General features: G+C 41.2%; 1 protein-coding gene across 1 annotated transcript in view; it reads left to right on the top strand.

Annotated features, from left to right (window-relative positions):
- The first annotated feature begins 2,219 nt into the window (after positions 1-2,219).
- The window catches only part of RAB8B (RAB8B, member RAS oncogene family), a 56,249-nt gene continuing 33,470 nt past the window's right edge, over positions 2,220-24,998 (top strand). Inside the window, exon 1 of the mRNA XM_037004222.2 lies at positions 2,220-2,460. Coding sequence (XP_036860117.1) covers positions 2,337-2,460 — 124 coding nt within the window. The 5' untranslated portion in view covers positions 2,220-2,336. The remainder of the gene's footprint in view (positions 2,461-24,998) is intronic.

Here is a 24,998-nt window from a genome sequence, read left to right on the forward strand (position 1 = left end):
GTGCTGACCTGTCACAATGCTCAAATGGTGCTTCAACAGTGGTGCACAGATGTACCAGCTAGAAAGTCCCAATCTTATATATACTTGGTAGTAGAGAAAAACCAGGGAAGTGAAAATAGGAAAGATTATTTTTTAAAATTCCCATTAATTAACAAAATTCCCCTAAGGAAATCTAGGGACTTTAAAATTCCTAACTCTAGCTTCTCTTCTGAACTTAAGTTCTTTACTACATCAGTATGTTCTTATTCATACAGAAAGAGAATGCCAACAGTTGCATGCAGATGGTAGGACTAAAATTTATTTTAATCAGTATACATTTAAAAAAAAAAGATTCTACTGGTCTTTGAAGATTTCTTTTTCTCTTCTCCAGAATGAAGATGAAGGTATAGAATTGAGCTCCCCATACTTGTTCAGTCCTGGCTGAGGCCAAGTGTACAAAATTGTCCAAGAACTGTCTGGAGCGAGGAGGCTCAGCCGTGCCAGACGGCAGACTCCCTCCTCATTAGGGGCAGAAACTGTGACATAGGCCTTCTTAGAGCTTTGTTCCCATCAGGTAGGCTCTAAGAATTAGACATTAGATTAGCAGCAACCATCTGGGTACAGTATGATCAGTAAATGTGAGTTAATGACTTATTTCATCTTCTTTCCACATAGAAGGGAAAAGCCAATACTCAGGCCAAATAAATCTTCTGCCACGAAAGACTAAGAATGGAATATCACTGGCATTGTACATGAAGTCACATGGTACTTGATGTGTTTTAGAAAAGCCTGCTGTTTTGCTCTACTAACTGTCCAAGATTTTTCCTTATTCCACTAATGGTTGAGTCCACTGGTTCCCTTAATAATCTCTAACGTTCCAGAAGGTGTTTCCTCAGATATAAGGTTAATACCTAAGCCAGTAGTTCTCAAATATTTTGGCCTCGGGACCCCTTTATCCTCTTAAAAATTATTGAGGACTCTGAAGAACTTTTGTTTGTGTGGGTCTTTTCTTAGGTATTTGACATATTAGAAATTAAAACTGAGAAAGGAGAAGAGATAAAAGATGGAGAGGCTTGACTGGATAGCGTTTTTAGTCCTACACCTCCTTGAGCTATTTGCTTGCCCTTTGGCTTAACCTGAGCCAGTAAATTCCCCTTTCAGGAGAGCTTGATCTGGTTGGGTTTCTGCCACTAGCAAATGAAAGAGGCCTGAACAATACATGCACAAAACAATTAAAGAATAGTCTGAAACAGTAAACAAAGGTTCAAATTGAGTCTAACGGAATGCTGTTTTCCCCCTTCACTTGTCATCCATTGAGTCTACTAAGGGTTGAAGAAGGTAACCATCACCATTAACATTTCTAAAATGCCTTATGAATTTCAGTGTGTTCACATTCAGTATCTCAGTTTTCCCTACAACCGTATGAAACAGCTGGTTTTATACTCCATTTTGCAGATGAGAAAACTGAGGTGTAGAGAGCCTGTGTGTGTGTGGTTGAGTGGTTGAACCCAGACAAAACCCAAATCTTACTCTCTAGATTCCCACGGTCAGTTCCTGCCACATACGATGCTTGCAGTTTTATAGGGCACAGACCTCTAGCACAAGCCTTCATATTTTGTCCCAAGATTTTTTTATCCATCCTCCTGCGAGGTGGGGGAGGAGGTCTGCATCGCAGATCCTCTGAAAACTCGTCGTATTTGGCTCTTGTGTTGAGTGAAGAAGGGAACATGATTGGGGTTCAAGTTAGAAAAGCAGTCATTCTTTTCGAGCTCTGTAAGAGGGTTTGGAGGTAGTGCTGGACAGGAATTGAAGGAGAAGCCAGGTATTACTCTGGCAGATAATCCACAAGCTGCGCCATCGCAGCGTGAAGAAAAGAAAGTATCTCCGCTCCAGGTCCTGGCGGAAGAGATGTGGGAACCGCGGGACTCAGATTCCGAGGTCCTGGATTTGAAAGGAGCCTGCACACAAAGAAAAGACGAAATTAAGTTGCCTCGGCTCGACGCGTAGATTTGGAACCACGCCTCCCTTCCCAACTCGGGTGGAAACGCCTAGTCCACCCCGTCACCCCGCCCAGAGTGTGTCTTCTTTTATCCGCTGGGGTCGCTCGGACAGCCCGCGCCAGGCACGCCCGAGCCTCATCGACGAAACTACAAGTCCCATGAAGCCCTGGGCCGCGAGTGGTGATGACGAGGCTCGTGAGGATTGGCCTCGCGGGGCGGGGCGCGCAGGGAAGGGGGCGGGGATTGGGGCGGGGCGAGCGGCGGCGGCTCGGCGGGTACGCCCCCTCGCCCGAGGCCCCCTCCTCTTCTCTCTTTGCTGCTGCTCTAGCTCCCTGGTCAGAGGGCCGGAGCGAGAAGATGGCGAAGACGTACGATTATCTGTTCAAGCTGCTACTGATCGGCGACTCGGGAGTGGGCAAGACCTGCCTCCTATTCCGCTTCTCCGAGGACGCCTTCAACACCACCTTCATCTCCACCATCGGTGAGAAAGGGACCGCGGCCAGGGACTGGGAGTGAGAGATGGGGGGCGGCTGTGAGGGGGCCTGGGAGAGGGCGGGGGGCGGACCCCCCGGGGAGGGGACGCCGGGGACTGCACGGAGGCGAGGGCAGTGGGAGAGGGTGAAGGCGTGAGGTAGGGGGGCGGGGGGGGACGTGAGGTTGGGGGGTGAAGGGGGGACTTGGGGGCAGAAGGGGAACCGGAGGAACCTAGGCCAGGGGTAGTGGGGGGAAATGAGAGGGTTGGGGGCGTGACAGGAAAGGTCTTAGAGAGACAAAGTGGGGGGCACAGGAAATCTCATGGTGAGAGAAGGGAACAGTGGGTGTGAAATGGATCAAAAGGCAGGAAGGAGGAAGGAAATGTTAAGGGCGAAATGAAGGGTTGGGGGAATGGGAGGGACGTGAAGGGTCAGAGGACACAAGGGACAGAGGGGCGAGAACCCGGCAGCAGGGAGGGAATTCAGGGGAATGAGTGGTCAGGAGGTGAAGGATGAGGGGCACCGGCCGCATGAGGTCTGGACATCTCTTCACAGGAGGGGGCAGAAGAAAATGACTAGATGGGGAGAAGAGTTCAGGGACCGAAAGGAAGGAATGAGGGTACTTAGTGGAGAAAGTAAAGGATTTCTGGATAAGATAGGAAAAGGGGAAGCAGACTATACCGTAGAGTGGTTGAGCAGAAAAGATGGGAAACGGAGGGGAAATGGAAAGCACTAGGAGCACAGGACTTTCTCCAGGAACTGGGAGTCCGGTTACCATTTTCCCTCTAATTCCTTTGGATCAAGTTCAGGATCAAGAGCAAAAAGTGACTAATGATGGAGTGTCTGTGGAGCATTAAATTGTTCTGTGAGTTTTAAGAGGTGTTAGAGAACCGGTGACTTCGGGGATGGTGTGGTCAGGAAAAAAAATTGTTCACTCTTTCACTACCATCTCCTGAGACGCAACACTTGTCAACTTTTTAACTTCTTGGACTTGTATGTGTAACAGCTTCTCAGCCGGAAACTGATCTTACATTCTGCATGCCTCTCTGTATATTTTGCTTCGGTTCTAATTATTACTTGATAAATGAATCACAACATGCAAAATACCTCCCTAATTACCTTTATTTGATTCAGTTTTTTCCTGATCTTGGCTGGGAGCTGTCTTTCCTTTTGTAGTGGGAGACTTTGTGTTCAGATAACAAGATCTTTTACCATAAACTGAAGAGCAAATCAAAGCTGGTTTTAAGATGCCTGTACAAGTGACCTTAACATCATTTCCCTTGTTTAATAGCTGCACTTAATTAACGCCTTCAAGAATCTTAGCTTTTGGTTGTCTGGGTGATGTTCGTGGATTGTTATAGTAGCTCACTTAAGCATCCTCCAAATGGTTCTTAACAGCATATTCCACCATGAACTTCTGGGATACCAGGGGCCAGTGCTATGGTAATAAGTGCATTTGAATATTTGTATGTTTCAAGAATAATGCATTTAAAAAGAGAATGTTTGGTGATACAATGTTCTTCAAATCAAGTACTAGGAAAGGCTGTGGCTTGTTGGCCTCTTTCATATGAATCGAGTGGTCCGAAACTTCCTTGGTGTCAAAATATCTGGGTTTAGGGAAGTTTGAGTTGCAAGTTCTTGGCAGTCATTCTTGAGTGGGACTTTTTCTTTTCTGAGGAAGCAGATTTTAAATGTCACATCTCAAGTATATTCCTAAGAGATTTGGTGGGAGCTGTTACAGCAACTAAAGGGCGTTAATTTTTGATGTAACTAAAGGGAGTTAATTTTTGATGCTGGTACTACTTTCAAAATCCCAAATAACTCGTTTTCATTGTTAAATGCATCCTGCAATCCAGATGGTAAAGGACAATTTCTAACAAGTTGAGTGGGTAGCCTTTTGTTCAGTCTGTTTGTGACCCTCCCAGAAACATTCTGTGTTGAAAGTAAGTGAATCTCTTTGATGCTCTTTCTGCTAAGTTCCTTGGATGACTGTAATTCATTTATAATAGTTTTATTAGTTTTCTCTTTTTTTGCCTTAATTTTTTCCCCTTACATGGGTATCTGTTTCCTTTTACAATAGTAGCTTCTAACAATTACTTTCATCCTAAAGGATTAAATCTTTCTTGCTTAGATTTTTTTTTAATAATTGAAATTTGGTTCTGTGGAGAGTTGCAGTGTCCTAAAACTGTCTTGAATAGGAGGTAGATGTTAAATGGGGTGAATCTCATGTGTGATCTTGGTCTTTATATATTCTGTGGGGTGGATGTGGTAAAAAGAGGCTCTCAACTGTGTCTTCAGTTGGCATGGAGGAGGGGAAATCCATATCTCTTATTTAGCCTCAGTGCCCTGACAGGAAGTGATATCACACGACCTTCAAACACCAGAATTTATATACCTGAAACCTAAAGCTTTGTAGTTGAAATTAAGCTAGGAAAATAAGGTGAATGTCGACCACCATTTTAGTGAAAAGTTCCACACACTCTTCACTGACTACAACCGTAGAATCGGAGTGTCTGCGTCTCTAGCATCAGTGTTCACCCTCTGAAACCTTCATCCCTGTCCCCTGTGATCTGAAATTGTTGAGGTAAGAGCATGGTTCATCTCCTCCTAATCGTAGCTATTTCTTGAGGTCCCTAGGTGGTTTAAGTTCCTGGGCTTTTCTGACTGAGTTTTGACATGGTCTGTCTCAGCATAGCTGACAAAACTTGATAAGGTCTACTTCACAGGAAAGGTCCATTTCTTAATGTCTGGGGTTTGTGTGTATGTTTTGGTAGATAAGTATGTGTAGCTGTTTCTTCCCACGAAGACACATTTTAAGTCTTAATTTTGCTTTGTCAAAGTTTAAGTAGTTTTAAAAAAAAGGGCCTTTGCTGTCTAGATGCTGTTTCCGTAGCTGCTCTGCCATCATGGAAGGAAGGAGACAATTAGTCACTTGGATTACAGATACAGTTGTCTCACAGATATTTTTTTTTTTTTACTTCTCTAAGGTTCTGCCATTTTCTCAGATACCTCAGTTTCCCTCATTTCCTTTCTGCTTTTTCAGTTGGCTTATTTGGAATCTTCCAGAAAATCAGTCAGATAATATTTATTAACAATTGAATAGGGATATTTTATTCATTTGAAATTACAGCCCAGTGCCTAGGACCAACTAGCCTTCCAGTTCAAGTGTTTGAGAACTAAGAAGAGGTTTTTGATCGGCTCTCCCAAACCCCTTACATGATCATAATTAACATTTAATTAAATGTCTGCAAAATGGAACATCAAGACAACAAGCAAAAGGCAATTATAGGAAATATAATACAGCTAGATATGTATTGTGAATCCAGTGGGATATGGGTTCATTTTAATTTTGATACGAAGGCACGCTGACTTCTTAGGAGGACCTGGACTGAGCCTGGCCATGTCCTCGAACAGGACCATCTAGCTTCTTCCCTTTACTGTCTGCCCTTCTGCCCCACCCCCTCCTTCCTGTTAGGGTATTTCCTGAGTGGTTTTATTATTTTGTGTAGTCATAGTTTGACAGCAGAAAACTTTATCCTTCTGTCCGTTTTGTAAATGAGAAAACTAAGGTTGATAGTGTCAAGATCACACAGCTGGTTGTAGCAGAGTCTAGTGAAACCCCAAATCCAAGTCTGTATCACTTCTCAAACCTGAGCTGCTGCTCTTTCTGATCACTCTGATCAGCTCCCTAAATTCAAGTCACCACCTCTTCCAGGGAAAAATTCGTTTTTGCACGTATGCTTTTATGTAAGGGAAAGTTAAGATGTTCCCGCTTTGATTAGCCAGATCTGTTCAGGGAAATAGTAAATGCTAATACAATGCCTCTGAGTCCTATAGGAATTCATACTTGGATAGCGCAGCATATTCTAGCTCTCCTTTGCCCTTTCTTTCAATGTCTGTAGTTTCAGGGTAGGAGATCAAAGTGCATGCAGCCTGTCATTAAAATTCCTTCCATGTGCAAAACAATTAAGGAAATTATATTAATATCGGTATGCTGGTAATTGTTGCAGCCTAGTCTGATGAGAGCACTTTTAGATGTTTTATTCTATAACATTGCATTTTTTTTTCTTGGATTCACTTTCCTTAAAATCAGGGTTGGCAAGCTAAGGCCCACAGGCCAGATGTGGCCTGCAGTCTGTTTTTTGTGCGGTCCACAGCGAAGAACGGTTTCTAACATTTTTAAAGGGTTTAAAAAAAATAAAACAATACAAAGAACAATATACAACAGAGACCCTATGTGTCCCACAAAACTTAAAAATATTTACTAACTGTTCTTTTATAGATAAAGTTTGCTGACCCCAGTTTAACATTAAAACTGTTCTTGGTTGGTAGAAATTCAAAGCTTTTATCAAGACTTACTGACTGCAAAACAAACTTTGTCATATTTACATTTTTATCCAAGTTGTTAGCAACATTTGGCTGAGTGTGATCCAGATACATAGAGCAAGTTGCTTTTAATTTTCATAGTTGTTTTCCTTGGTTGCAGCTTCTCAAACAAAAATGTGCAAGGAACATGCAACTTTGTATTGAACATTTTGTACATCAACCCTTATTTTAATGTCATTGTGTTCTTCCACAGCTGTCAGTAGGCTTCCCATCTAAGTGATAGCTTTTAGAAAAAGTAAAATTTAAAACTTGATGGTAAAGAGTTCAGCTGTTGTCCTCAGTGTTCTAGTGAATGAGAAAAGCCATTCAAATTAAAGATGGGTGCGGGGAGACTGAGTCTTGGATACAGATATAGACAAGTCTTAAGAATAAGTGCACTTTAACAAAGAACTTCACCAGCTGTTCTTCGTGGCAGCAAGTCAGCAAGGAGGTTCTCTCGGCAACAGCACCACGATTGGATCCACTGAGAAAAGCTAGAGGGAAGTAGGTTTGGATGCTGTGTTAGAGGGAAATAAGTGTAGTCTTTGAGGACAAGGAAAAATTTAGCAGTTGGTTTTTGAAATGAATCCAATAACCAAATCTGAAAAGAACCGCAGAACCAGAAGTGGAAGACCAAGAAGCTGCTGGCATGGTGTGAAGCTGGCTCTGGATTAGGTCTGCTTGCCCTGCACACGCAGCCGTTCTGGGGATCAGCTCTCGTGTGTGTGTTAGATTTGCTACTTGGGGAAGTCTTGTGGGGAAGAGTTCTCATAGCGGGACTGAGAAGAGGGTTGGAGCAGGGATGAGGAAGTGGGTGTTAGTTGGTGAGTAATGTGGAATATAACATACTACAGAGCTTCTGAAATGAGCAGGTGAAGCAGACTGTTTCATGTTTGGAGTTACGGAGGTAGCATGGTGAATTAAGAAGAGCAGTGGGTCTGGGGTCAGATCTGGGGTCATGTTCTGGCATCTGCCGTTCCTAGTTTTCTGGCCTTTAGTGAGTCAATTGTCTTTCTATAGTTCTTTCATCTATGATAGAGTATAATAATACTGTACTAACTTTACAGGGTTGCTATTGCAGTCCCCAGGGCAGGAATCAAGTCTTACTCACCTTTTAAATCTCCAAAGCCTGTATTAAATAACTAACCAACTGGATGAATGAGTGGCTGGATGGATGAATTGTGAAAGCACACCATGGAGCTGTAAAGCATTGCGTGAATTGTAGTTTTTGTTAACTTTCATAATATTATAGATGGATGATGTCTGAGATTAAAAGTGCTGCATTTGACTTCTTAACGCAAGAGTGTATATCCCCCAATATAAAATGCTGTAGATCTTTCTATAATCAATCTTAAAGGGATGTTTAGACTGTGAAAGATATTTCACTTATCTTTCAGCCTCCATAATAAGCTGTTTAACACCCGCTTCCAACACCCCCCCAAATACCAAAGAGAAAATGAATGAAATCAGTGGGTTTGCTTTAGAAGAGCCATTTCAGCTTTGTCTCTGCCCATTAGCTTCAAACAATGCAACAGATGCCTGTTAACAGTTTCATGCCCAGTTTTAATTAGCAGATGGAGCTGTGTTTGTGTCGGTGTTCTGCCCAGCACTTGTTTGAGGGAAGGGTAGTGAGTGGTTTGGAACTGACATTTGAGTTGAATAAAGCCATATTCTATTTTTAAAAAGATGAATATAAACATTTATTACATCGAAATGCTTGTATATCTCACTGGAACTGCATAGTGTCTAGAGTAAAACTAATGCTTTACAATCATGTTTTCTGCTATTAACACCACTTAAAAATTACAAACTGGGGAAATGACCATTTTATGGCTTAAACGGAGGTCCTACTATATAGTCTTGAAACAATCATGAAGTGGTTTCCTCCGAAGATCATTTCAATATTTTGGCATATTTGAAGAATATACAAAGTCGGGATGAAATAGGCTTCAGCATGAATGCCAATACTGAGGGATTGGTAGTGGCCACCTGGAATGCTCTGTTGTGCAGAGTTCTGTGGTGTCTGAGCTCTGTAAGACTGAGGGCTGTATGTATTTCTGCTGTCTGCCATGGCAATGGAGGGAGAGAGTGGGTGGCATTATCCTTCACATTTGCTATTTCCTAAAATGAATAGATAGCTATTTGCTATCCAACATGTTATAGCTAAATTTCAGTATTAAAAATATTATCTGTGAATGATTATTGGGTATTATTGTATCTGGAGATGTGTCCTTTTCCTATGTTCAGTTTTGTGTCTGTGGATTTTTCTTATTTTGAGTTGAACTAAGGAATCTTAAAGGAAGTAGTGCATGATGGTCTTTAGAGGAAGAAATACCTCTGCTTTTTTTTTTTAGTTACTGAGTTATTCATGACTTCCTTGGGAAGCCACATCAAGCAGTGGAAACAGTTTGAAACAGTTCTCAGCAGCAGCCCTGTTATTGGGCTGTGCTCTTTCTGTCTTACCTGAAGCCTTCAGTATCAGTTTAATTAGGCATTTCGGTATTTACCTGTTGCTGAACCTTTGAACATTTTCCAAGGAGCTCTCATCTTCTCAGCCCAGACTTCTAATTTTTGGCTTCCAGGAGAAAGTGCTAAAGCTCTCTGCATGTCCCCACGTTCATCAGATTTAGGTTTGTTAGCATAGGAGAGGCTGATGACAGTGCTACTTGCAGTCCTGTGATAGCCTTGTAGGATTTCAAAGCACTTTGCAAAAGTGGGTTATGTATGGAATCCCAGCCCATTATGTTAACAACCAACCACAAAACTGTTAAGCAATGTGTAGTGTTGCTCAGCTTTCTGCAGGCAGAGCTGAGGCTGACGTGACTTCCCCACAACACATTATAATTTTGCATATTTTGGCAAAGAACTTGGCAGTCTTTATTTTAATAACTTACAGATTTTTTCCTAATGTATGAAGTAGAAGGACAATCTCTAAAATACATGGTCAAGTTTTGACATGGAATACAGGGTGATCTATTAGAAGTTGAATTATAAGAATTTGATCCTTATGACTCTATGCGATATTTATCTGGAATAGGCATTGCAAAATGTTCTAATCTCATACAAATACACAAAGCCCACTACAAAGAAAAAGTTTGCATTATGAGATGTCAGTGACTAACCCCACTGTAATTTGTTTGTTGCTTGTGAATTTGGATGGAGCAGCTGTTTATGGTTTTCAACAAGTAATTTTTTACTTTTTCTCTTCTGAAGTTCTCTGAATAAAATCTGGACTAATGTATTGAGAATTATTATGAGAACTATTCCATTTTTGGAATGATTTGGGCCACTTTGTCATTCCACTCTCCACTGACACCTCACCCCTACCAGGGTTTGGGGAGAGGGAGTTGGATTGGGAAGAGGACAAGAATGAAAACAACATTCTATGCTCCTCCTCTCTTAGTTTCTTTGGCCGCTTCTTCAATCTCTTCTGCTTTTGTTAGCAGTTGGAGTAAATTATTGAGTAAGGAGTTAGAAAGTTCTGCCTGAGATAGTGTGAGAAGTAATGCTGACTTTCGACTACATTGCTCTCTTACACTGTTTAGAACTGGATAATAAAAAATAGGTGCTTGTCTCTGTCCCAGCCAGTAATGAACAGCGACACAGACTGAGGAGGGTATGGTTCACAATGTCAGTGCATTTCCTGTTTTTCCTAAGTATTATTGTTTTGAAAATACCCAGTCTTATATAGCATGAAAAATTGATGGGACAAGCAAAGTAATTTCTTTCACTTCCATTATAATTAAATTTTAAAACACGCATACATAGTATCAGAGGTGTGCCTCTATCTTGGCCCTCCAGCCTTCAACTTTGATAAATACCATTACATGTTAAATTTATGTTGTGATTTCATTATATGATTTACCTCTTCTTTGTTGTTCAAATCATCTAATCATTGCAAAACATACAGTACTCTGAAAAACAATTGGTGTGGGTTTCCAATCAGTCCTTCCACGGAACGTTTAGATTAGGCCTGTTGTCTTATCGTGAAAGGCAAGTGCAGGCTTCCCTGGTCTTCACAGTCTTCTGGCTGCAGTGTTCTGTGAGTCTGTGAAATCAAGAAGTGTCTGTAAAGAAAAAAGGGTTTGTCCTTTTCGTTCTTTAGTTAATGATTGTGGGTGATAGTGTTTTGATGGCTTGGAGACAGGAGGAAGAAGTAGTGACATTAGTTAATTCAAGCAAAGGCTGTGTCGATCTTGTAAATCTTCTTTCATTAGTACAAAGAAATTGCTTCATGAATTTAAATCCTGCCCTTAAAAATGCCTTAGTTTGAATAATAAACCTAATGTCACGAGAGAAATAGGTACGTGAAAGTTGTAAAATATTTCTTTGAGAAGAGGTGTATGAAGTATTTTCGGATCAGTTCATTTTCTTCACATAAAATGTGGTGAGGTAGGTGAAAAATAATCTAGATAATAGGAGCCTTTTGCTGCTTTGGTATGCTGGTGCTAAATTTCCATTTGACAGATGAGGGACTTGAGGCCTAGAGGCCTGGAGATTGCCCTGCGTCACACAGAGCCAGGCTGTGAGCATTAGTTTTCTGATTTCAAGCCTCCTTGCTCTTAAATCTCATCTGCCTTTTCAGTTCTCTTGCTATGAAAAGACACTGATGTTATAGCATACAGTCTGGACGTAGTCTGGAGAAAATTCAGGGATTGAGTTAGGAGATGTAGGGTCCCAGCACATCTCTGCCATTGATTAGCCATTTGATTTTAGCCAAGTCTTTTAGCATCTCATGGCCTTTGTTTTCTTATCAGTAGAAAGGAGAGGCTGGGGTAGGGTGAGTTTGCTTATGAAGTTCAGGGTGGGGGAAACTGCAGAGATCTGTTAGTCAGACACTAAGGCATTTTCATTTTCACTGAATTCACCCATTCAGTCAACAACATTGTTCAGTCCACAACATTTTGAGAGGGGAAAGAGTAACAAGTATCCAGGCAATTTAACACAGTAGATGGACAGGGCTACAAAGGGATAGATATAAGATGTTAGGAAAGCATAGAGAAGTAGAGGGAAGCTTCTGGGAGGAAAATGACACCTGAGCTAAAATCAGAGAAGTTAGCTGGGAAGAACGGTAGTATGAGGAGGCAGGCTCCCCGCTGCAGGTGTGACAGACAGACAGCACAGCCCTCTAGAGAAACTCACGGTATCCTGTTTAGCTGAAGACTGAAATGAAGTCAGGCGTATGACAGGTAAAGATGAAGGGCGATTAGAGAGCAGGTTGTGAAGGGCTTTTAAACCTGTTCGAGAGTCTGAACTTAACCTGAGAGCAGTGGGAAGTCACTGAGGATTTTATGCAGAGACCAATTAGATGAGCAGACGGTATCAGTTCCCCCTCACCTTCACTTGGACCTCTTAGTTTATAAAATACTTTTACCTACATCACAGTTTAAGCTCCTCAAGAATCATATCCATGGGTAGAGATGACTATCTTCTTGTTCTAGACAGGGAAGCTAAGGTTCTGTGGGGGTAATTGACTTGATTGATCAAGACCACACTCAGTCCGCAACAACCCGCTCCTTTCAGAATGGGTCCTAGTGTTTTCCGCGGACTCAGTGTTTTGGGCCTGCAGTAGCGGGCCCTTCCAGTGGTCTCTAAAAACTGTGTAAAATGACCAGCAAACTCTTGTAAGTGTGTTGAGTAGAATGATGAAATCCACCTCTCCCTGGACAAGCCCCAGTAACAGTTTGTGCAGACATGCATCACACTGCCTGCTGGCCATGACCTTACGGTTTTGGGTTGTCTCCTGGCCTCTAACTCAGTGCTGTAAGAAGCGGTCAAATATGCATATAGCAGAATGGGGGCAGGAGGGGACAGAGTTTAATTACGAGTCCACCTCTTTTGTGGAAAGGAAACAAATTATATGGGAAATCTCAGCGCTGCCTCTGTATGGGGCCATGGGTTAGGCTCAGATGTCCTTGGCCTTGGAGAGACTGTGACATGCTAGGAACAGCTACATTGTGAGCTTCCTTCCTTTGACACATTAAGTTTAAACTTCATGCTAGCCCGTCCGTTCTTTTTATTTCCGAGTGAAGTTTTCTACCCTGGGTATTTTTTGTCAATCCCTATCTGGCAGTTTTCCTCAGAATCACAGTGATATTACAGACTAGACTAACACCTCGTTTTTTTGCCAGCCCTGAGTCCAGAATGCTGCTGTAAACCAGGAAGCAGACAGGCCCAAGCAACTAAGCTTGATGAAACAAAGCCCATATGCCTCCTAGGGAAGCCCCTGCCTGGAGTCCTCACTTAGCCTTTGCATTCTTGATTTGTATAGTGGTCATTGGTTTCTGTGAGCCCATAAAAGATCTGGAGCAGGGCTGAGGGCCTCCTAGAGGCAGGGCCATCAGTATTCAAGAGGGCAAGTGGCAGTGTGGTTCTGTGACAGTGGCATTCATTATATGACTTTGGGCAAATCAATAGTAAACTCCCTGGACTTCCATTTCTTCATAAGCAGAAAGGGAAATTTAGTCTAGATACACTCTAGTCCCTTCCAAAACTCTGATCCTAAATGATAACCAAAGGATTTGCTGTCAACATGGAAAAAGTAGACATATGAACTCAAAATAACATGGTATGAATAAAAGAACTTGGGCTGCTGCTCAAGTTTGAATCATGATTCTGTTAATTTCTCTTTGAGAACCTTTGATTATTTAACCATTTTCTTTATTGATAAAGGAAGGATGGCAACTCCCTTGCACGATTTTCATTTCATTTTGAGAATGAAATACATTATTGTATGTATATCTCTGGCACATGGGGGACACACACAGAAAAGTGTGTGTTTGTGAATGTGTGTGAGTGCACGCAGTCTGAATTCACTGAGGGTAGGTCCAGACAGCTATCATAGCCTAGGTAATCCTTGCAGGTTTCACTGTTATTACACCTGCTTTTAATGATAAAAACTAACATTTATTGAATGCTTTTTACATTAGTTAACATTTTTCATGGATTGACTCATTTAAATCTCAGAACAACATCTTAGGTTATTCCCATTTTCCAAGTGGGGTGATTGAGGCACAGAATGGATGAATAACTTCTCAAGGTCACACAACTAGTTAAGGGGTAAAACCAGTCCAGTTCTGAATCAGGCAAGTCTGCTTCCAGAGTCTTTTTTGAACTACTATGCCTTACTATGCCAAGAGTGATTCAGAAATATATTTTCTAAAAAAAGATCAGTTATCTTCAAGGAGGTGATATGGTACCAGGTGAATGTGGCATCACCCCTTTACCAGCCGGGTAATGTCACCAAGTCCTTTAACTTCCTGGGTCTAAGTTTCTTCTGTAGAGGATTGTTGCAAGGTGGTTTAATGGTAGTACTGCAGTAAAACATTTAGCACAGGGTCAAGCATGCAGTCGAGCTCAGAAAATGGTGGGGGGTTTTGTTTTTTTCCACGTAATTTAAGAAGCACTTATATTAGAATAAATTCCATAAAAATTATGAGTGGGAACATTTTGGTTACTTAATGGGGTGTGCTTCCGTTTTCTAGAAAATTAGCTCTTTAAAGTCATGGACCACACGCATTTTACAAAGCTAGAATTAGAAATGTTTTCCTTTAAACTTATTCCCAGAGTGAAGGTGATTATCACTGGCCTCAGTTGGCATTCAGGGGGTGTCCAAGAGCAGCCGTTGACCTTGGGTCCAGCATAGCAGTGTAATGGCAGCAGCAAGTTCTTTGCAGCCTTCTGGCTGCTGCACATTCTCAGGGTAACTTTAATTCTTCCTTTGGGTGAAAACAAAACAAAAAACAGTGTGGAGTGCCCCGTCTAGGAGGGACAAATGTTTCACTTTAAATATTCCAGCTCAATGTCTTCTGTTAGGGCCCTGAATTTTAAGTGCGGCGAGTTTCTGAGTGAAGTCTCCTGAATTTTAATGAGTTTGTTTGCATACATGAATTTGAACAATACATTAAATCTTGAAACACCATAGCTGATTTTAATGAGTAAGTTACCCAACTTGAAAATTAGTTAATAGGTTCTTCTTTACCTAATACTCAAGACGATGATACTTTAATCCCAGAAAAGTAATTAATAACATTTTTACAATATCGATACATGCTATTAATTTCTTTTTAATCATTAAACTGTCATCAAGAGAATTAGGGAAATAAATGTGTCAGTATGAGCATAAAACTTGATATTTCCCCCTTTTAGCACTTTTGCCTTGTGGTGTAATGAATGATTACATGAACCTGGAGGGCGTAGAGCCAAAATTGGGTTTCGTTTTGCACAGTACTTGTTTTGGGCAGGAAGGTGAGATGAGACGCTGTTCCCTAGCTTAAAGTGTTTTTAAACATTAGAACTATATACACAAGGATGGTACAACAGGTGGTATGGACCAGGTCATCAAGAGCCTCAAGAGCCAGTGTAGATTTTGCTCTGACTGTAATTGAAGAGACATATGTGGGGAAGTAACACATTTCATTTACAATTTTTAAAAGGTCCAGTGGTTTTAAGAGTTTATTTTGGGATATTCTGGCACTGAAAAACCATGCTATGGAACTCTCTGGTCCTGTCCATTCCCTAAGTTATGCTGCATCCAGAAAAGTATCTTCCTGTGTTCGGATGGCCAGAGTCTTAAATTCGAATGAAGTATAAAGATTGTGATGGTGGGTTCAGTTAATGCTTCAAACAATGAAATGTGTCAAAATGGTGGAAAGAGCAGAAGTTTTCAGGACATCACATCTTGACTGTGGCCTTCTTGAGGACAGGAACCATACGTTTCAGAGCTCATTTGTCTGGTGCTCAGGCACACAGTATTTGTGGGATAAATTAACAAACACCATACATTTTCTTCTGAGGAATGGCTCTTGGGCTCTTGCAATAGTGGTAACTCATTCGTTAGCACATACATAAGCTTCAAAGGATATGTAATTATCACCTGGTATTGTTTATGGTCTTTTTCTAGATGTGAGAACCATAAAATCAACCTGTTTCTCTTTTACCCAGTTTTCATCTGTAGTAAATGCCTGCTAACTTCATTTATGCCCATGCATAAATACACAGTCTCTGGTGCATGGAAGGCCCTCAGTAAATGTTTGTTGAGTGAATGTACACTTGATAGCTGATAGCAATCTCAAGTCCAACTGTTGATGTCACTCAAATGTCAGCAAATGACTCCCCTCTTCCACTGTTTTCCAGAAAAGACCGCATGACCCCCTAACAAGAGCGTCCTTAGCAATCCTTTTTGCACCATGTCTGCGTATTTTCACCTTCCCTCCTCCCTTTTGCCTTCTCTCCTAGAGCAAGTGCTGACCTATTGGTTGATGTAATACCCACCCACTCTCCTGGGAAGGGCTCTGGCAGTCATAGTTCTCCTCTCTTACATCATCTGTCTTCTCTTTCTCTGCTGGCCCTTTCTTCTCTGCTTTCAGTCCTGTTGAAATCATTCTCACTGTAAAACCCCTTAAATTCACTGATTCTTTTAAGTCACCCATTTCCCATCTCCTTTCCTTTGTTGTTTAACTCCTTGAAAATCTTGTCACCAGCACTTTCCAATGTCTCCTCACTCATTAACCCCTTAAAATCCTGCTCAGCCTGCTTCAGCACTGTGCCCAGCTCATCCTGTCTGCATTGAACAGGCCAGTGGCCTTTTCTCAGCCCTTGTCCTACTTGGTCTCTCAGTTAGCATTTGGCGCAGTTTATTACTTGCTCTTTGAAACCCATTCCTCCACCAGCTTCCAGAAATTGTCTGCTTTAATTTGCTCCCTACTCTTCTAACTGGGCCTTCTGTTGCCATTGGTAGTCTCATTTTGCCTTTTAATTGAAGTCATTTTCCAAGTGTCTGCTCTCTATTTTTTCTTTTTGGAAATTAGGCTCTTTAATACAATTTGTAATCACACCCATCTGTGTGATTACTACTTTACTATCCGTCTTCCCTGCCAGACTCCATGAGTGCAGGTAGCAGATTCTTCATCATCTCCCTAGCACCTAATACAGTGCCTGGCACGAAAAAGGGTTCAGAAATCCCCAGATGATGGAGGTAAACTTGCCCCCCCTTCCAAGCCTTCCATAGATGACTCCCCAACTTTCCATCTCATACCCCCAGTCTTTCCCAGATTCCTGCACTGCATATCCCAGCCCACACGGAATTCATTTCCTCTTATCTAGTACTCTTTTATGAATATTCATGTATCTTAACACTACCATCAGTTTTTTTTTTTTCAAAATCTAGAAGTCATCTTTGATTCTTTCCTTTTTCTCAAATCCTACAGATAATTTGTTGCCAAGTCCTTTCCATTCTTTCTTCTACCCGCCTAATAGAGGCCCTCAGTACCTCCCCAGGATTTTGCAGTATCCCCTGGGGGGCCTGAGCATTTCCAAGCTCACTTGGGCAGCACCCCCTACTCCCAGTTTCGTCCTACACAGTTTGATCAAATTAGTTGTAGAGTATAGGTCTGCTTGTGTACCACATTAATCCCTCCCCCTCCCCTTAAAAGTTTATTTCATTTTGCCTAATTGAATGTAACTTCTTCAGTGTATCATTCCAAACTCCTTCCAGTATGGCTCCAGCTGTATTTCCTTTTGTTCCTGCAGGAGTCTGAGACTCTAACCCAGGTTCTCCTGAACAGGTGTGCGTGGTGGACCATGGCCAGGTTTCCACCTGACCAGTGAGTGTATGGTTACTAACTGCCCTTTCATGAGATGGAATGCTCTGTTTTTAAGTTTCTGAGATGGTATGCTTCCTATATTTTGGGAATTAAAATGTTCTTTTGCTTATAAAATGATGGTGATAATAGATGGTCACTATTTATCTCACTATCATTTACAAAAAAGAACATTGTAACAGAATTCTTGTTGTTTTGTTTCTCAGGGGAAGAAGAGGCTATTTCTAGCCTGTATTCTCCCCACACAAATTTTATGGAATACACAGTTCCTAGCTGAGTACATTCTCTCTTTCAACTTCTTTCATACTCTCCACCACCATCACCTTTGGGATTTTTTTCTGGAAATTTTACTAATTTGTGAAATTAAAAAGCCTAGGAATGACTGCTCTACCCAGAATGGGTGGTTCCATGAACGTCCCTCGCGTCTGCCTGTCGACATCCCACCCTTCCCGATGCTCCACACATGGTACCTGTTTTCTGATGCCGTGCCAGAGCCTTCTCCCTGCCCCACCCCTGCGGAGGGTGCTTCTCTTTCCTCCGTGGTACTATGTACCCTGTAGTTCTTTGGACTGTTGCATGGCATTTCCCACTTTATTCCAGTGTGAAAAGCAGAAGCGACTTCCTTCTCCACTTCCCCAGCTCCCCACTCCCATGATAACCGTCTTTAGGACAGAGACTGGTCTGAACCTTTGTGTTCTCTGCATTGCCACACTGCATACTTGGCACATATTTGGTGCTCAAGAAAAGGGTCATTGACTGAAATTTTAGCAGGATATCGATGAAGTGACTAAAGTAAGGCTCTCATCTTTGGGGGATGGAATCTTGTAAAGGTATTAGTTTGGAATTATGTTTCTGATGATTCTGAAGTCAGAATTACTGTTGCTTACTAAAACATATTAAGAATGTTTGCCCATTTATCTTTTAAAGATTAGATAATTTTAAACCACAACTGTGGTGTCTCAATGTGAGGTTAGGTCTGCTGTGGCTGAGGTGGTTAAATTGAGAAATTACACATTTCATTGACATTATTCTATGAAACCTTTTTTGGAACATTGATTTTGATGTCTGATTTTGTTTTGACAGAGGAGGGCCTGAAAATCTTTCTCCCAGGTCATAAGCTACAATTTCTCTGCCTCTGTTCTTCTCTAGAGTTGTCAGCACACTGTGACCAGATCTAGATAATGAGGCTTTCTCTGTGTCAATGAGAAAGCCATCTTTGAACTTTTTACAGGCCTGTCACTTTCATTCTTCTTTAAAAAAAATTTCTTTAATGACTTTGTTGTTTTCTTTCTGCTTTATCTAATTCTACTTTCACCAAAATCTTTTGTTACTGAGTTGGACTTCGCAAAAGCAAACCTGGATGGGAGATAGGTAGTATGTCAGTAGGCCTCCCAGTATGCGCCTGAGGCAACATTCAACGCCAAGTGCCTCCTGCCTTTGGGTTCTGATCTTCTGTAATGGAGCCATTTTTCAACTCTTTTTCCACTGAAACACTGAGATCTTTTGGACCTGGGGAAATGGAAGGCTTTCTGGCACAGAAGGAGAAGGAAGACTGTGCCACTGCCTCTCCACTCTTGTCTTTTCTACTGAAAAAGTGGTGGGAGGGCAATGTTGGCAGGGGTTGCCGCAGCAGTTGTGGGTGGTGACCAAGGGGCCAGTTCATGGCCTTTTTTTAAACTGCAGGCTGGTTTTGTGTTATGAGTGACTGGTATGTAAATAAAAGATGAGAAATTGAATTGTCTCTTGAAGCAAATGAAAGCTTAACATCAGACGGCAGGCATTTTCTAGCAGCATATTGACACTATGTGGGGTGGTTCTAATTAGCCTTGCAGGGCCAGGCCTTATCTCAGCCTCAGGAGAGTTCTTTTGCCAAAAGATACCACTACACTATGACCAACTGGAGCCCTTGCAATACCAAAAGGTAAAAGCAGGAATAGAGTTTGGGGGAGGATTCTGGTTAAGATGGGTGTCTTATCATCTGCAAAAGCCGGAATGAAAGTGAATGATCAATGCTGCTATCATTGACTTAAGTGTTCTGCCTTAAAATCTCTTTTGGCTTTTCTGGACTAACTTTTCCTTTTTGACAAGGGAACAAATAATAGAATATCCTTTGTAGATCAGAAGTATAGAAATTACTGAGATTATGGGGAAATGTTTCACAGATGTTCCTGACATTACAGCCAACTTGAATGAATTTATGTGGTGGGAGGTTGGGAGATCATTGGCCCCCTTACTGGGATATTAAACTTGTGCTCTACTCCAGGCTATATATACTCAACTATCTTTCTCATGGACAGGCTAATTTAACTATTGTATCTTAATAATGAGGACCATTTGAACAGAGAACAAAATGTAACAAACACTTTAAGAACTTTTTAAAATGTCTTTTGAATAGTTAGAAAGTTTCTTTTATAAAGCTTCTTGGTACTATACTTAGCAAATAATTCCTTTAAATACATCTTATTAAAAGTAAAAGTGAGTGTGATAGAGTTCAAAATTAACCTCCAGTAGATTTTTTTGCCCAGCATATTTTCACTAGTAGTGTCATATATTGACTGATGTGTACATCTCATATGTATCTGATCTGAAGGTGGATGCCCTACCTGATTGCTTAACATCATCTGGAGCCCTGCACGGTGGGCCTGCCTTCTGAGTTAGTATAGAAACATCCTTGGTGCCTGACAAACAGAGCATGCAGAAACAGTTCACAGCAAAAAGCAAACAGTCACAAAAGCTTGATACCCAGGTTGTTGGATAAGTCACTGTGTTTATCATTTTTAAACATTTGAGGTTGTGAGATAAAGTTTTTAAGGCAGGGATTTCACCAGTGTATTTCTGTTTCAGTTCATGTTCAGCTGTGACTCATAGTTATTCTAATCTAACCCCATTTTACTTGGAAACTTTTTGTATTAGAAAATGTCACTTTCAACTAGGAGAGGGGAAATTCTGGTTACATATCAGAAGAGTCAAGATATTGCAGTGATAATTTGGCATGACTTTTGACTCAAGGAAAAAAGAATCCTTACAAAGAAAGGTGTGGTAAAGTACAGAGTGATTCTTGTAAGTAGGTAGGGTAAAGGAAATGTCACCTTTGAGCTTTACTGTGAGAAGAAAGGGGTGTGGGGATCAGGGATATTATTATACAATGTTCATCCATGGTGGGCAGATAGCCTCTGGACTTCCCCACGTTTCCCTATTCACTAAAACAGCTCTAGTGAATTGCCTCAGGATTGGTGTATGAATAGAAAGACTCTAGAACTCCTAAACTTGATCTTGAAAGGCTCATCCTCATGTATAATCATTCACAGATGTCTGTATGTGATTCTATCTTCCCATAGTGAGGGAATGGTAAATGTAAACGAGAATCATGATACAAATTTTGCCTTGCTGGCTTGCACATTTTCGGAATATAATTAAAAGCACATGCCACTATCAGTAGTTAACTGTCAAGTTTGTGTTAGGTTTTGTAAGGCTTTGGCAGAAACCTAAAGCATGTTTTAGTGCCTGAGTCTTCCCTCTCCTCCCTTCGTCCCTCCCTTCTTTTTCTCCTCTTACTCCCCTTGGAATCAAAAGAAAGTTCTCTAAGTTCTAACTAATCTTTTTTAGGACTAGGGACAATTTCAACCTGTACACAGATTAAGTTAATTTTCATTTTTTCCTTCCTAGACAGTACCTGAAATTGTAACTAAATTATACTAGATAATTGCTGACTGATTTCTTTCTTCAAATAAAATCCCATGAGGATAAATGTCGTCTAGGCATTATTTTACTGCCCCAAACAGGTGGATAAGTATGAAGGTGAGATGCTACAAGGGAGGCAGAGGTTAGATGAGGGAGCAGTCATAATATGACTTAGGTTAGTGGTGCTTATTAGTAAAATATGGTCCTCCAAATAGTGCCAAATCAAATGCCCAGAAAAACTATTGTACTGCCTAAAGAATTTCTTGTTCATTTAATCACTCAACTTATGCTTAAAACTATAATGGATGCCTTTTAAATTTAGTAGTCCGTGCGCTTATGACTTACAGATGATGCAGCTTTCATTTGAAAAATAATGCTAACAGCTTAAGTTGTAAATTTAAGTTGTAATATGAACATGAAGAAAACTCGAAAGAACAGTGTTCTTCTGGTTAAGAATTCTTACATGAGTTCTTTGCAACTGCTTTTGTTTATGAGTATTGAAACTTAAAATGAGCAAGTTCTGTCTTCCCAATAACTTCTGTGTTTTCTATTTATTCCTCTGTTATTCACTCTCAGGAACAAAAGTGGCTTCCGTCTCCCTACCAACTCTGTAAAACGTAGAAATTTCCGGTGCTTGAAAATTCAAACTGGTTGTTCCTTTCAAGGTGTTCTAGTGTGGGAGGTAAGGGGTCTGTCTACCGCGGTTATCTCAAGAGCTTGAGCTCAGTTTGAAAAAGAATTCTGCGACGGTGTTGAATTGTCTGGAAATGGCTGTGCTCAGCTTCTGTTGCTTTCCGAAGCTTGTGCTGCTGACAGTGGACGTGACTAAGGCGGTACTTCCTGCGTCCAATTTCAGTGGCAGTTTCTCTCTTCTGACGTAACCCTTAAGATGCGAGTTTGTGCTTTTGAGAGTTCATGTTTCTGGGTTTTTTCTCCAAACTTAAAACCTGCATATAGTAGGGTGTTTTGTCTGTTTTTTCTCGTAAGGAGAGAAGAAAAAAAATTTTCTGTGGAATACATATGTTATTTACATTTATTTTTCTTGTTTGTTAAGGTCTTTAAAAGCAGATAGGCTATCTAGGGCTCTTATGTCCTCGTATCTTCTCATACAGAATCAAGTGTCTGTAGTCTCTACAGGATTCCCAGCTCCTTGCCCAGTCCAAACAAGGAAGATACCTACTCTTGTTTGTTACCAGATACCATGTTTGTCCTAAGCACTACCCGGGGCCCAGGGAATCTGGAAGTTGAAGACTGAGGTCTGTATAACTGAGTCCCAGGGCCTTTCTCCTCTCATACCCAGCTTAGACTTTTGTCTTCCTCCATCTGGACCTCAGTTTCCTCTTGTGTAAAATGAGGATAGTAGCTGCCGTGCAGGCTTGTCATGAGAATAGTGATAACGTATAGTAAGTACCTAGCACAGTGCCTGGCACTAAGTGGGCTCTTGAGAAGTGACAGCTATTTTTATTAATGATAACCTATCCCATTATAGCTGTCAACATCATTATCTGTTGGTGGAGAGGGATTTTAGGGGATTATATCTTGAGGGATATGATTTAATTCCATAAGACAGGGTTATCTAATCTGATGCTCATTTTGTTTGGCTATAATTTGTCATTCTTCAGTACAATTTATGCTGTAGCCATTCTGGGCAGATTTAAACTGGAGTCCTTGGATTTGCAGTTAATTATTCCCTCATTTAAAAGGTATAGTCCCATTTCATTCATTTAGAATAAGGTCATTTACCAAATGGTGCTGAACTCTTGTGCTTTTTGTGGTGGGCCTTTCTCTCTTTTGCTTCTTGGCCTTAGGCAGATAGATCAGAAAGCATCTCAGGTGATGAAGGAAGCAGAACCTCTGGCAATATCATGCTAAAGGGCAACATGCAAAAAACTGGGCATGTTGCCCAAGCAGTATTTCCATTATTGGAATTATTTTTCTCCTTTAAGTCTCAGGACCTCCCCCACCCCTAACCCCATTCCTTTCTATGTTACGTTACCCACAAAACAGAAAAGCACACACACACGCACTCTTTTTATGGCTTCTTAAATTTAACAGATATTTTAATGCTTACTGTTTGCAAGGCCCTGAAGTTGTCTTTTTTTTTTTTTCTCAAGAGGCTCCCTCATTAAAAGATGAAGTTAGTGTGGCTTTTCTTTCTTAGCAATGGATTTTTTAAAAAGGAAGAAAATAATAGAGTATGACCTTTGCTTCACTTCCAGAATGTTCTTTAGGCCAATGTTATACAGTATGGGTTGCAACCTATTATTGGGCCATGAAGTCAGAGTGTGTCCAGAACAACTCTTTTTTTTTTTTCCTTAATGGAGGGGAAGAGAACAGACCAGAACATAACAAAGTAGAAAAGAACGTAGAGTCCATTCATTGCATGTACAATAATAACAGGGGGTAAGGGTCAAGTACTATTTTATGAACCTTTCCTTTCAGTTATGTAATATATATATACATACGTATGTATGTATAATGTGGTATGATACCAAAAGTATTTCTTAATTGTGGGTCAGAAAAGCTAGAAAGCCACTGCTGTGGCTGTGTTTGCCACTGAAGACTTTAAATACAGCCTCCATAGAATTTTTTTTTTTTTATCAGATAAACCCCTTTTCCTTCCATAAAAAAAAACCTGGGCCTTTACCTGTGAAGGAGGGCTACAGCTGTAGCTGTGACCTGCTGTGTTTTCTGTTGGGGTCTTTTGGGCAGTGAGCCTGTTGTCTCTCTCCTTTTTTGGTTTTCTGCGTTCTCTTTTCTCAGTGGACCCTGGAAGCCATTCTGATTGTTGGAGCAATGGCAGAAGTTCCCACACAGCAGAGACACCTGCAACATATGGTTTTCTGATTGTTGCCAAAGTTTTAAGAAAACTACAGGTTCTGAAGAAAGTACTAACTCTCCAACCAACATGAAATATCCAGTCTTTTTTTCCCCTTTGGTGGTAGCACTTACTTTGGTCTTCCTAATTCAGCGACAGAATTGGTATTTATTTCATTGTGTGTGGAATTCCATCAGCTGTACTGTGCTAGATTCTCTGCCTAAATCTAATTGGAAGGGCAAAACTTACTGTATGAAACAACAAGAGCAATTACATTTCATCTGTAATGATATTTATCCTTAATTCTCTAGGAATTTAGGGTGGAGAGTGATCAGAGTCAGCTGGGATATCTGGAGGCAAGTGGAAGTAGAGTTATTGAGTCTTAAACCACCGTCAGGATTCCAGTGGGAAGTATGGGGAATATTCCAGGTAGTGGAGGAATCCTGAAAAATGCTTAGGAGTGGGGAATAGCAGAGTGGAGCATGAAGGAGGCATTTCTGAAGGTGTATTCTGATGAACTGCAAAACGTAGCCTTACATATGCTGGGTGAGACCATGTATTTTCAAGTGGGTAATTACAGTGTTTCGTAAGCTAAAAAGTACCCCCCCATCCTGCAGATGCTTACTGTCTACTTTGGAGAAAGGAGAGATTATAAATAACTAATGAGGTTGCACTGTGAGGTCTGTGATTGAAGTATTATAAGCAGAAAGCTTGGAATCACCATGTCAGTGGCTACCATTGAGCTATATTGGTACACCTCTGGCTTAGGGTTTGGCAACACCGCTGACTCAGCAACATACTTCCTTTTTTGAAGGCCCGGCTCCTGACTTGCCAGCATATGATACTTCTGGTTTCCCAGGTCATCCTGTCCTGAAGTTTCCGGTTGACTGTGAAGTTGTAAGATAGTAATGGCCAGGGCTACTTTCCACCTCCAGCTGGGGATTCTGCTGCATTCCTAGACAGGTACCCAAATATGCTGCTTTTCTAGGACTGGGTCATGGTTGGAGATCTGTACAGGTGCTTGCCCTCTGCCCCAGGCTCACAAATTAATGGTGGAAATGTTTTCCTCAAAGCAATTATT

The sequence above is a fragment of the Manis javanica genome, chromosome 8, assembly GCF_040802235.1.
Source record: "Manis javanica isolate MJ-LG chromosome 8, MJ_LKY, whole genome shotgun sequence".
Lineage (NCBI taxonomy): Eukaryota > Metazoa > Chordata > Mammalia > Pholidota > Manidae > Manis > Manis javanica.